Source organism: Rhyacophila brunnea, unplaced genomic scaffold, assembly GCF_057557595.1.
Source record: "Rhyacophila brunnea isolate RB1 unplaced genomic scaffold, BYU_Rbru_1.0 scaffold_5, whole genome shotgun sequence".
Taxonomy (NCBI): Eukaryota; Metazoa; Arthropoda; class Insecta; order Trichoptera; family Rhyacophilidae; genus Rhyacophila; species Rhyacophila brunnea.
Genome location: NW_028233170.1, coordinates 13,714,454 through 13,729,644, shown reverse-complemented (window position 1 = coordinate 13,729,644; position 15,191 = coordinate 13,714,454). Strand labels below are relative to the sequence as shown.

Genomic DNA, 15,191 nt, shown 5'->3' with positions numbered 1-15,191 from the left:
CGAAAATGAAACACGAATTATGCACGTGTAATAATACACCAATATTAAATGAGCGTGAATGCATAAACCGAGAACAGTTGTCTGTATTCAACGTATGCGTATTCTTGACATGTGTTTAAGTTTATCCCGGATTCTTCATTACTCGAGATCATTTACCTGCTACTCCTTACCCGTTAGGTATTTCAGTGACCATTATTTCTGAGTTCCCTAGTTAGTGGTCACGAACACAGGTGAACTTAATTTTTATGGGTAGTATGGCCGAGCAGTAATGCATCGGTTTTTGTTGTGGATATCGGGTTCAAAATCCCAGGTATGGCAAAAATTCGCATATTGTTTTCCAATGTGTGTTTGAACCATGAGCGTACTAAGAATGTACTTCCGCGGTGAAAGCGATGAAAAACTGTAAATATTAAGCTGAGAAAATGTAGAAGGCACCTGTTATATTTTGTCAACCCCGTCCCCTCATGTCGCCTTAAAAATCAATAAATAAATATGGGCATGTGCACATCTGCCCTAAAGGGGTGACTCGTATCATATGTGTAGTGCTAATGGCCAGTAACAATAATATACCATAAATCAACTTACAGTTTTTCTGACAGCATAAAATATTCAAAAATATTTCAAACAAAAAATGTTGAAGTAAATTAAAAAACACAAATATTTTTATCGTCTCTGCAACGGTTGCCGAGCTTTAGGGTAGGAATAAACCTTAAAAACAGATTTGGAATTTATTTATGACGATTATGTCAAGACCTTAGACTATAGATACATCTAAATGGCCACCCATTGCATTGCTAAATGAAGCTGTGTGCCGTGCGTTTGGTTTGTGGGCGAGCGAACGTTTGCATTTACAAATGTTTGAAACCATATACCATTTCGCTAGTGCTCACACTAAACGCTCAGAAATAAAATATAATTTTCTATTTTTTTACATTATATAGTATTTTTAAGCGGTCAAAATGCAACCATTAGGTAAAGATATCCATAATTTAAGTTATTTTAAAAAAACACTAGGTCACTTGATAGGTATTAAAATATATAATAATATGCAAATAAATTATCACGAAGATGTATCCACTTACCTATGAAACGTAATACCATCTTCTTGTTTGTCAGTACGGCTACCACATTTTAATACAGCACACGCAACTGACACAACCATCTTTTCTACTGAATTAACAAAAATATTTAACACAAAAAATAGCAATTTTAGCAACACGCGCTCGCGGTTTATCGATGGTTAGCTATGAGACAAACTAAGATTTCACGGCTACACCATAACAAAATATCTTACAAATCTATAAACCTTCTATCTTACTCTAGCCCAATGATACTCAACCTTTTTTTTCTTCGAGTCAAATACATAATTTGTAAAGTAATCACTACTGGTGCGACGAAAAAAATCATCATTAGGTACATCAAAACATTTTTGAGATTTTAAAAATTATGCGTGTTTTTTTTAGTTAATCGTGTGCAATAGTAACATTCTTATACCAGATCTGATGTGGACCATAATGACGATCCTCTTCGGGTGTCACTATCTGTGCGTCAAAGTCGAAACGAATCTCAAGATATACGAAATTCCTGATAATAAATGTGTTTCGGGCCGCACATAAAAGTTTAAAGGGCCGCAGGTTGAGTATCGCTGTTCTAGCCGCTATCGCATGTCGCGGAGAATATAAGGGTGCCGAATACTTTCTCACTCGCACTTATTGTTCATTTTTGTTCAGGCCTTGGTCAAGACACTTTTTAAAGCACTATTTAAAAATATGGCAGATTTAAAATCAGCTGCTTTTTTCCAAGATGGCGGCAGTAATACTTACCTGGAAACCAGTGCTATGCATAATAATATTATGCAAAGCGTCCTCTTTAGGTGGATTACTTACTTGTAAAATATTTATTGTTAAAATCAACATTTCATGAAATAATAATTTTATTAAAAAAAAGAATAAGTTGGTAACAGAAAAATTTACTTTTGTAGCAGTTTGGTATTTTATATTTGTAAAATATGTTTTTTATTTGAGGGAAGGGGCCAGGGGTAGCCACCCTTAGCTCAGTCCTAGATATACTCACGTACGTATATTATGTATTATTCAATTGAAGTATTTATCGTGATCGTTAATTTATTTGATTAACAACGATAATTTTATTTATCCGACCGCAGAAGGTTGATACGATCAAAAGATTTTAACGATAGGACAAGATCGCTGCCCGCTGAGATTATTGTATTTGCCGATAGTACGTGCGCGACGTACCTACCTATATTGCCGTTGGCGATGTTATAAAACCCAAAAAGGCGCGCGAAGTCGTCAGTCTATCAGCTGTTCTCGAACAGAGTGTCACGCTGTAGCCGTGTTGCGCGTGCGTATACGCAGGTTATTCGCAAAAATAATGTAATCAGTGAAAAGTGTGTTTACGATATGTCAACAAATCACGAGTGATTTTGTATAATTAAAATCTAACCTTGTACCGTCGATTTTCCTCGCTCGAAGTGATTCAATAAATCGTAATATTTTACGATTTAAAAATAATAATTACACTTTTGTTTTGTATGCAAATCCACTCGGTTTTACGCAGAATTGGGAATTGCCGGTATAAAAAAAAACAACAATCGATTGTAGGAAAAAACGAATTTAAAAATACGAAAATATCATTTTTTACGTGAATAGTTAAATTTTGAATTTACGTAATACGAACTAACTTGAAAAAAAGTGTAATTTAAAATAATCATCCAGGTACTATTAGTTTAACTCGTTAAGAACCAATAATTATTGGTACTTACGGTTGACTTGTAATAAGCAATAGTTATACACAAACGATATAATAAAAAATAATGTTAGGGATGGCGGAATCGAGGATAATGATAAACCTGCCCAGTGATTCGGAGGTAGAAGACTTGTCAAAGAACATCACGTTTTTGGTGGCGGAGATCGAGGAGTCCATCCTCAGATCGAATACTGCAAAAGATGAGCAGCTGGTGACAGACGTGTGGGTGGGAGTTGTTCTCACCGTCCTCGTCTTATCATGTGCTGCTTGCATGTGTACCTGTTTATTATACCACAGATTTCAACTTTGGAAAATGACGAGTAAGTATTGAAAATTGTTTATAAAAATTAACAAATTTAAATGTACCTTATTATTTTTTTGACTATTCATAGACAGTACAGTTGACTTATATTTCATGGAAGCAAGTGATTAAGTGATTAAGTTTAAGGGGCGGTCAAAAATTCCTTATGAACGCCATTTTCAAACATTGGTAGACCTACCGACTATGTATCTATAGTCTATGCTACCGACTGTTTTTCACAAATCAACAATATTGTCAGAATACTCAAATGTAATGGAATTCGTTACGTCTTTTCTTTCTAGATTCTTGTCTGGAAAATTCACGTGTTGGTTGATGTGTTTCATCCAGAGCAAGGACTCAAACATTGATTGAGCGAATGAGTGACAACAGTAAAACACGCTTACTTTACATAAAATCCATACCTCTCATGAAATGAGCGAAAAAGTTCATTTATTTTTTTCGAAATTTAACCCAATTTTCGATATTACGACAGAAGGCCCTCTGCATGCCCCAATTTTTATTCCTACTTACCTATTTTAGCATAGGTAGGTACATATTACAACTTACAGATAAATGATTATTTACTACCTGAGCAAATATAATATATTTTATATATTTTTATTAAATAATGAAACTTTCTGGAAGCACAGTTAATATAAATAACACACATAGATATTATTAATATACTTGTATAACGAGTTTGATTTTTAAATTGCGTATTTTTAGAATTGTTTTTGAGCTATACTCAAAAAAGTTGGGTCAGAGAGGGGGAATTTTTGGAACGTCACACACGGGCGGATGATGCCTTATCCACTTTCATCATAATGCTGTGAAAAAAAAGAAATTTCAAATGTAGATGATGTACATTATATTTATTATAAGTGTATTTATCATTTCACGTGAATTTCACTGGTATTGAAACATACAATCGATCACAATTAATACTTACCTACATTTTATTTAGATTAAAATGAATTTGTCCAGCGCTCGAAACGGACCGGAACGCACCGGAGCGCAGCTCCTGTTCGTGAATTCCTCGAGATTATCGCTCCGTCTCGTGGAAAAATGAAAAATTGCATCATTTACATATTTAAATATATTTTTTAAAGTTTACACGAAACTGAAATTTTCATCTACCTTGCCGACAACTTATGGCCAAATCTTGCATGCCACAAAACTGTCCCATTAAACCGTCTAATCTTGGTACGTATATAACAAAAAATCTACTAAGTATATACACTTTCTATATAATCTTACATAAATATTTTAATATGTAAAATTATCGAGCGCTCCGGTTCGTAAAATTGCCCATTTCGAACGCTGAATTTGTCACTGTCTAATCAAAAAACAATTAATTGAATTAAGTAATATTGATAAAGCTGTAGGTGTAGATAATACAATAATTGTTATTTTATTTATTTTGTATTATTATCATTCTCATGAAATTGCTTAATTGTATTTCCTGAAAAGAAATTAATCAATTTATGAATTCTCATAAGTCGGTACCTACCTGGGGTGTATCTAATATATTTTTACGACATTGTTTTGTTGGCAATAGAAAAAAACCTTACCTAATAAAATAATACTAATGCCATATTGTGTAGGTTCACGGAAATTTCAGGAATGGATAAGGAAAAAAAATTCCCTTTCTCTCAAGCAATCGTCTGTAATATGTTCGAATTATTTTAATATAGTATTATCAAAGGTTAAAGAAAGTTGTCATAACACAAGCACAACAATTATTGTTTTAGTAATGTATTGATATCCAGTAAAAAAATATGTTATACGAATTTTGTATTTTATTATTCATAGTATTTTACTTGATATAGGTACCTACTTAGTTAGCTGGGTTTTAGTTTTTTTTTCTAACGGGGCTGTAACTGTACAATGTTCACACGAATAAAAAAACGGCATTCACGTATACATCAATGATCATACATTATAATGTAATAAAAACTATAAACTTAGCGTTATTGAAATAACAGATTTAACTTTCAAAGATTTTGTCGGAAAATTTCACGACCTTCATTCAATAGAGTAAATATTATCAGCTGGTTTGTGATGGCAGAATTATTTTTTTATATTGTGCATTTAAACATTATATGTACTTATATATTTGTTTACCTGTGCCTGTACTATACAGTATTTTACAGTCTGGCTTAATTTTTAAATTCCTAATGCAGTAATTATAAAAGAGAATTTTGACAATGAAACAATAATCGCTTTGTACCTATTTCTCTTAATACAAATCCACAATGCAACATGCTTTTGTGGTAATGTATTAAAATATTATGTACATAATCTAAATATAGAACAGCATTTCTTTATACGGAAATAGTGTAATTATGTATCGAAATACTTAGGAGTTTAGCTCATCAAAACGTTTACTACAGAAACAAACAACAATGCTACAAAGTACATAAATCAGTGGCGTAGCTAGACGTGCTATATTATATTATCAATATTATGTATAAAAAAATTATATTTATTCATCTTATTGATTTTACGAGAAAATTACCGCCTCGATTTAGAAGAATCATATAATCATTAATGAGATCTTTTTGGATGCTATACACTTCAACACTATACAGCAAGCAACGGTTTTATTTTCACGTGATTGAAAACCAATATAGTACTATGTAACTTATACAAATAAAAGCGTCAATCATTTAATTCAACCTTGCGGAAGGATTTTTGTGTATAAAAAAGATAAATCAACTATCTGAAAGTATTTTTGTGTGGATTAGTTGTTAGCAAACTCTAGCTATTGATGAAATCAGAAACAAATTTAATAATATAGAATTTAGATACATAGGCATATAGCTAAAAATCGTTTATATTTTTTTTTAGTTTTTACTAGCGACTGTATCAAACGTTATTATGTTACCTAAATAGCTGAAAAAAATCAATGCGTATTCGCTTTCATACTTATTAGTTATTAGTGTTCATTAAGTGTACTTTATAATTGATTAATAGGTAGGTCTACCTTCTTCCGCATAGCTTATTTTTCAAAGATAGCGTTGATTCAGTTTATTGATAAGAAATTTTCTTGATTTTATATATTGATGTTACCAACTCAATGATACTATCTAGATTCTAGATTCATGTAAAAAACCATTCATTCTAAGAGTACATACGAATGGTACGATATTATGAATTATGATAAAACTTTGAAACGTTTGAACGCAGTTTTTTTTTTAAATTTGTGACATCGATGGATGCCTCAGACCAATAATATGCAAGTATTTTTAGGTGGACAAAGAACCCTCATTTTATGCACCTATACCCTATACGATTTTACATAATGGCCAAAGTGTATAACCATTTCTTTAAAACAAACCTTTTAGGATTAATAAGATAAAATCCATTCAATCCAACGTCCGCATAGCTAAAATTAGTAATGAGAGTAGTATCCATCACTTGGTTTGACCGTTGTCCAGATGACCTCCCTCCTACTCGACTACCCTCGATATTTCGTGATGATGAGTTTTTCCAAAATGGTGTTTTCCTTTCTCGCTATGTGGTCAAAGAATTGCAGATATTCGTCCAGTTTCTGCAAATGTAGTCCGTGGCATGCGCTAACACATTTCATTTTAGGCATAGGTATATCAACCTTACGACTTTCTTTTTATTCTAATCGTCCAAGCCTTAATACACACAATAATCAAAAATTACATCACACAACCACATATTTTCAAATGTTAATACTCGTCAAGTCACATAGCGCATCGGGCGACTTTTTTCATATTAGAGAAAACTTGTGATTATCTCACACACCGGGCCGGGCCCCCTCTGAGCCCCAGCCCCGTCATTTGGGGCCCATAATTATTATCTTTATATTTATTTACATTAGCTTTTAATTCAAATTGAGTGATGAAAACGATACCTAACGGCTCTACGTGCGAGTAAGCTTCTAGGATTCATCATGCGACAATCCAAACCATTCAAGAATCCTAATGTATTACGTACACTCTACGTCTCATTAGTGCGTAGCATTCTTAAATATGGGTCGATTATCTGGTGTCCTTATGAGGTTTCCTATAAGCTTATTTTAGAACGCGTCCAGAAGAAATTTCTTCGATGTCTTTATTTTAAAACATTTAACTATTTTCCTTTCGATAATTCGTCAGATGATTATTTTCCGACTGCCTTTCTACAAGGCATGCTTACTTTTCACTCTCTTGAATCTCGTCGGTCTCTTCTGCTGTTGAAACACTTTTGCCTGTTATCGCGAGGGATGGTTTCCAATCCTGGTGTCCTAATAAATTTGAATTTCCATGGGCCTGTCAATTACCTACGTGGTCGCAGTCATGATTTATTCTGGATTGGAACCGTTTCCTCGCGTCAAGCCTATCAGGCACCATTAGCGAGGGGTGCAAGACTAGTAAATGCGCTCCCTAAAGACATAGACATTTTCAATGATGTACTTTGCATTTTATTTTTGAAACTGTATTTTTCTGTATAAAATTGTATATTTTCCGTTCTCAAAAATTATATTTTTCTGTATTAAATTATACTTAAGTATGTTTTGATTTTTTTTTTTTTTTTGTTATCATTATTGTTATTATATATATATTTCTTTTTCTATATTCTCTTCTCTCTTGTGAGGGTAATGTTTGACTTATAATGTAAATCTCATGTTGTGTACGTCTTGAATTTAGATTTGTTATGTCCACAATGTTTTGTATTCTTAAATAAATAAATAAATAACTGGTGTAGGTAGATGTTTCTGCTTATTATACTTTCATTTATGTTTCCCTCTAGTTATTATAATATTAGTTACTATCTGTGGTATCGGCGGTGCTGCCAGTGTATGGAAGTACCTGATAGATCATAAATTTAATATTGTTATTGATCATTACATATTGTTACTTATTGCAATTTTACAACGGGTATAATAATGCAAGTGTACCACTGTGGCTACACACCTTTAAATGCTCAAACATACATTGGTTAAACAATGTGACTTTAAAGTATTGGTATAAAATATTGTAAAATCTTTGGACTTAGGCATATTTTTTTGTGACGCTGAGGTATATGTTTAAAATAACCATCTTATCATTCAACCGGTTATCAAAGTAACCTCAGCTTTGTGACATACTGATGCCATTATTTACAAAAAAACAGCTCCCCGTTACAATATTATTATATTTATTGCATTTGTATATAATTAATAAAATTATATGTTTACATAATTTTGCTTAAAATAAGATCGCGATAAATACTATTATGTGTACAGTGTCGTTTATAATAAATCGTATCAAATAAAAACTTTAGCCATTGATATTGGATGATCAACAATTAAATTATTCTACTTAAACCATAAGTAACTAGCCGTCAGCTAATAATATTTGTATTAAATTTGATGGTCAAAAATAATAACATAATTTATAACTACAAAAAATAGTATTATTGAACAGTGTTTCCCAAATTGTGTAGCGCATAAATCTGAGGGTATGTACCTACTCGAAAGATACGTATCGAAGTTCACAAAAAAAATCATTGTACTTGTCACTTTATCAGTGATTTATGCAGTTTCGCAAATGTCTAATTGTAATAGATGAGACTTAAAGAGGGGCACGCTGATAATAAGTACCTATGGGTGCTAGTATGTTGTATGTTTGGGAAACGCTGTCATATGATATTGGCCGGTTATAACAGTTTTCTATCACACTATAAATAATACATACCTACGCAATTATCTAAATGCGTTTGTAGTTGACCTTTACAATTAATTATTCGAGCCACCTACTTACGTAACCAATAATGGTTTTTCCATGGATGTAGATATTAGTGTATTGCAATTATTGTTTATAATACCAGCTTACATATTATTTCAATATTTATTTTACTTATTATTAATATATTGTAATTAGCAGTGCTCCTACAATTAAATAGACTTTACATCGAAACCTGTTTCGTATTGTCTCTACGCACGTAAAATAATAAAAATAGATATGTGAAATCCAACGTCCAAAAGTAATCACAATCAATAGAAATTATTTAAAATAAAATAATGTTTCCGCTGTTCGAGTATGCAAATGTAAATAATATACATTTTCAACATCTTACCAAAGGCAACAAATTTACATATTATTTTGATGTGCCATGGGATTCATCTGACGTTTACCATAATAACTATTATATTCGTAATGGATTTTTATTATTGTAAATGCGTCACAGACTATATGAATACATATTATTTAAATTATATTAGCTTTTAATACCCGGGAAGCACATCACGGGGGATGGCACTTTCAAAAGACAGGTCGCAATCCGACTGAGAAATAGCTGGATCCAAGTCTCAGTTAAAATTAAATACCACCTATTCAACGATTGCATTTTGACGGTGCCGCTTTACGGCAGCGGGTCATGGCATTTTACTAAGGCTCAGAGAAACCACATACTGAGCTTAAATAACAAATACCTACGCGGTGGTAAAATTTTAGGAATAACGAGGAGATAAGAGTGCGTACCATGCAGCCTCTCATCTCATCACGTTGAGAGTAAAGAAGTGGCGTTGGACCTGGCTCGGCCACGTCGTATTGTGGATATCTTTCGGAGAATTTCAACATGGCCTGCCTGGTATTTAAGTCAACCGGATTAAGGCATCCTAGAAGGTCGCTAAATAGTAAATACCATCCAAGGAGTACATACGGCGGAGTTACGGGATGCTTATATGACCTGATAAGACACAATATGTAAACGATATGAACTATTCTTGGAGGCGCCGCGTGGTGTCCATAAGCTCCAATTGAGGAACGAATAAGAATAAGAAAGAATAAGATGAATAATACACCTAATTACAATGTTCCTAGACGTTGTAGAATTTTAATGTATTTATTATTCTTTATTTATTACCATTCAATAATAAAATTTATGTAAGTACCTATTACCTACATATTAATCATTCCAATATTAATTCTTACGTCTATGGTAATTTTGATAAACAAAACACGTTTTTATACGACGCCTTAAAAAAGGCAAATACGTGATGTTTTCTTAGAAATGTCGACGATGTTAGCAATACCTTGAATACTTGGTAGTACATAAAAAGGAATATAAATTCGTCAAAATTTCTCTGAGAAAATTAGTAGTAAATATTTAGAATTAAAATAAATTGTGTCTGTAGTTCAAATATCAATCAGCATGTACATTATTTTACCTCGGATACATAGGTGAATAATAAAATAATTACAGGTAGCCAGTATTAAGAAGTGGTGCGCTCTGATTTGCTTTTTATGGCATACATGTGACATAAAATTGTATACCTTGATTTTGCACGTAGACCAATTTAAATTACGCAAAATTAGCTAATAATATAATGGTTATTTTGACATGGTTAGGTATTTAATATGGTAAATTGTGGTTACAATTAATTTGAGACCATATTGGTGAACGGCCAATTTTTAACTAGAAAAAAATATATTTGTTATTTAATTACAGGGATATAAAAGTTTGTTTATTATTTAATTCTAAAAATAAATAGTTATTGATTCAGTGTTTACGGATATTTTTGGCTAGCCTTAGCTAGACTTAGAATATTCATTTAAAGACCACATTTTTATGTAATGCTATTACAATTATTATGATAATCAATTACACTACAGCCGGGGGTGGGCCAGGGCGTCTCCAATATCATTCTTCGCCATCACCTCTCCTTTACCTTGGATCACTAGTAGGACATTCTGCATATCTGAAGGCCTTTTTAACTCCTCCAACGTTGTTACAGTCACAATATTATTGTCGTGTTCCATTTGTCTCTCCGACTTATACTCGTATGTACTCGATTAAATGAAAAAAAAGCATCCATTATAAAAGCTGGTTTCATTTTATTGCCGTTTTGCCATATCAAATGAGTAACATAACGTAAACATAATAACTAGGTACCTTTTTGTGTCTAGTTCATTAATAAAATATACAACAATGAATCTAATTATCATTAATGCTCTTTGCTCGCAAAAGATTAACTCAGTGATCGATACTATAGACATGTATTTCCCAAACGTACGATATAATATATTATATTATATTCATATGGCAATAGTAAAAAAAAGTAAAACATTTTGTTCAAAAAGAAAGTAAATCACCAAATTAGTGGAACCGGCAAGGCATCAATCCATGCTGCTATGGAGATTTGGATTTGCAAAAGTAGTATTTTTGGCATCCTACATACTTGCCAGACCAGAGACTCGAACCCAGGACCCACGACATTATAAGTCAACGCGATAACCGCATGGCTATCGTAAAATGTCAATGTGTATTTGAATCAAAGCATGGACCTCATAGGTTGAGCAAGTGGCTCACATCCATTTCTCATAAAAAAAAAACAAACAAAAATCTGTTAATCAACCTCCACTCTATGGAGGTCCATATTATGTCCGATCCTGAGTAAAGGAAATGGTAAAAATAGGTATATAGGAATAGTAATAACATAGGTAAATAGAGTTCGTGTACCGCCAGAAGTGCGCGTACCACGGTCTGGGAAACGTACGTAACCTTTATTTTCTTCGTGTTCAATAAATTTGGTTATCGATAACCAATGTTAAAGTAAAATTTAATATTGAATGTATGCATTGACGTGGAGATTATCCTACTGCAAGTTATTGATAATATAATCTCAATGTCTTCGTAAATTCAAAATTCAAGTTTTTGGCTCATGTGATTTCGTCGCCATGTGACTTGAACATCGACCTCAGAGCGTCATCTTCGACTTTTATAATATTAGGTACCTACTTATTTATTCTTGATCCTCGCAGTATTTACATGTGAATAATATTTAAACTGTTCTGGTTTTCCATTGCAGTCTCAAAATAAAAAAAATATCTTTCCGACGTTTCTTAGCCATTATTGGTTCCATTATTAAGCCAAATAAGCCAGTAAGTAGGTACTTATTTTAATTGATTATTTTTGGTTAAATTTTGTAGTCAAATAACTTGAACGCACACTAATACAAAATATTCTATTTCCTAGTATTTATTACACAAATCATGCAGCAATATGGGCTGGTTATACGAATATAAGTACCTATATAATATTATGTAATTACAGTACAATTATTGATTGATTGATATTGGCGCTTGTAGGTGGTAATCCAAATTTGTATCAGCTAATGAATATAAACTGGACAGGAAAAATGAGGTAAGTCAAAAAAATTAAACGATTTTTCAATTACCAGAATGTATACATCAAATCGACGTCTAGAGTCTAGCTAAATCCCAAAGAAAATCTTAGGAGCTTCGAGTTCCCATGGAGAATGATCCAAAATTCAATATTTCTTTTGACTTAGGTAAGTAGGTAACTTACTTTTCCTTTATCACATAGAATTAAAATGTTTAGTCAGAAGTTAGTTTTTAAAATTCTATTAAACCTTGCCTAATCCAAGCCATAGTAGATAATAGTCAAACAATCATCGTTTATCTATAAAATATCTAAAATTATGCCATTAAACCATATATTATTTTAGAAATTTTGTAGATGGAGGAATATCAATCGAGGTTTGGTTAGGCAGGGTTTAATGAACTTTGACCGATAAAAACTTTGATCAAAAAATGACCGACACCATAAATTGTATTCTTAATTCAACGAAAATAAATAAGTATGTTTGAAAAAGTGTGTACAATTGTTGTCGCATTCCCCATCATAGCATACATAATATGTATATACATATTATGGTTTGTTTTAGGCAAGGTTTAATTGAATTTCAAAAACTAACCACCACCACCTGCTAATTGTATTCTTAGCTTAATGAAAACAAAGTGTATGACTGACAAAGTGTAGTGTGCACTATTTACATCGAATCTTAACAACCTACTTCCACCCTTCGCCACTGATACATACAGCCAGGGCTCGAAATCGACCGGAACGCACCGGAGCACCGTTCCGGTTTATAAAATCTCCAAAATTATCGCTCCGTCTCGTGGAAATATTAATTTTACCGCCTGAGCTAGATATGTCATATAATAAAAAATCTAACAGACTTATTTTTATAAAATACATATACAATTAGATAACAACGTTAATATTTTCATAAAATTATCGAGCGCTCCGTTCGTAAAATTTTCCATTTCGAGTGCTGCATACAGCAAAAGGGTTGAGCGAATATAAATCAATCCTCGTAAAGTAAATGTGACTCTCGTTCATTGCGAACCCGGCGGTTTTTGTCCCGCACTTATTTTAACATATACCACGTGTCAAGAATCGTCATAATGAATAGAATCACGCGCATACGAAGAGATTATTAATTTGACAGCTATCGAGTAATTTTACACAATAAGCGTAGACAAGCCAAGCAGGGTAAACTACATAATATAGGCTCTTTTTGCATAGCGGAACAAAATTAATGGTATTTTTCAATTTATTACAGTTATATTACGTCTCTGTTCTGGCAGAACACACTAACTGGAGAATACTAGTTTTGAGTAATTTGACTTTGAAGTTGATAAAATGTTTGAAATGGTCTATCATGTGAGTTTATTAACTAATCGTAAAAAGGATGACTTTAAAATAAAGACTGTTTATTTATTAAGAAGGTTTCCAGACGGTAAAGTTTGAAATAAGGAACATTATTTTGGTATAACTACTTAACTCAATATGTCATTTTTTCGAATTAGTGTCTTCTGCCAGAACAGTGACGATTAATAAGTACATACTTTTATTAATTTGACGTATCAAGTTTTTTTTGTTATTAATTGAGTTTAGTTTATTAATAAATTGTTTTGTGTTTCAAATTACTCATTGACCGGTACTGTGTCCAAAACGTATCCCTCACGATCAACGATATCTGTATGGATACAAACCGTGATTAATAATTTCATCAACATTATATTAATAATATTGTGTCCTTATAGTCGATATGAGTGCAAGTATTTAGTATGGTCCATAGGTAGATATATGGTCAAACACATTATTTTCTTTCTGATTTGCGATAAGTATATATTTTTTAATAATATTTATTTTGATTTCAAGGTGGCGCAGTATTATTATTTTTTACGCTCTTGGAGTCAATTTTCTCGCTGAATATAATTTTATTGTTTATCGACAATAAAAATACATAATAATGATAATACGACCGCGTTTTAAAGGTTTTTGAAATATTTATCTCCTAGTAACTGAAATAAATTTGTATTCAAGGATACATTTTAATACTTTTCAGTAAATTCTATTTAACATTACAATTTACAGATGGAAAGGAATAAAATATATGGAAATTGGTATCTAAATGCTTAGTAGCTTGGTTACTTGCTTAATTACATTTCATGAAATAATATTAAACATTAACTATTCGTTGTAATAGGCTGCATAATTAGGACCGGATCTTATTATTAAAATTAACTGTAAATAGCTGTTGACTAATTTCCGTAAATATGTGAAAACTTTCACTGACGGGTCATTTCCTTTGATTTACTTTCGTATTGACGCATGCTAATGACCATAATAATTATTTAGATATCTTATCAACAGGGGCAATTGCAATAATTTGATTCAATCATAAATATTTGATAATAATTAGGGTAGGTACATACTTATTGATACTAGGATTACCACCACGTAACATTCACTTCTCAAAGTTTACAGATGAAGGAAGAAATCAGTTAAGATTATTAAAAAGATGGGAAATCTTCCATCTGTGCTTTGAGATTTACCTATATAACAATCGCTAAAGTAAATTTCAGATTGACGTAAGTGCACTTTTGTATGCCAAACGCAATGGTTGTAGTGATTTTTTTTTTTATAAAAAATAGTGGTCCTTTTTGCCACCAAATTCATACAAGATACGGTTTTCTAATATTTTCTTTAATAGTAGTAAACTACATATAATATACTTGGTAAGTACTTATTTCACATAATAATCTGCACCAATTTCTTGAACTCCGTCGTCAATTAAAAAAATTCTGTTGAAACAGGTGATACCTATCCTAACTATTATTAAATTTTGTCGAACATACTATTTTGGTTGTCAATAATATTATTGACATGTTTTTCTTTGTGATATAATTAAAGATTATATACAAAACACTGCTGGGGCTTTATAATTTAATCCATGGTCTGATCGGGTCGTCCTTAAATGACGTCACTGGGTAATTTTAAAAATCCCTCCGCCGGTAACACATTTGTCGTAAAA

General features: G+C 32.1%; 1 protein-coding gene across 1 annotated transcript in view; it reads left to right on the top strand.

Moving 5' to 3' along the window:
• Positions 1-2,311: 2,311 nt before the first annotated feature.
• Positions 2,312-15,191, top strand: part of LOC147066061 (protein commissureless 2 homolog) — a 55,282-nt gene continuing 42,402 nt past the window's right edge. The window contains exon 1 of the mRNA XM_085955345.1: positions 2,312-3,086. Coding sequence (XP_085811471.1) covers positions 2,834-3,086 — 253 coding nt within the window. The 5' untranslated portion in view covers positions 2,312-2,833. The remainder of the gene's footprint in view (positions 3,087-15,191) is intronic.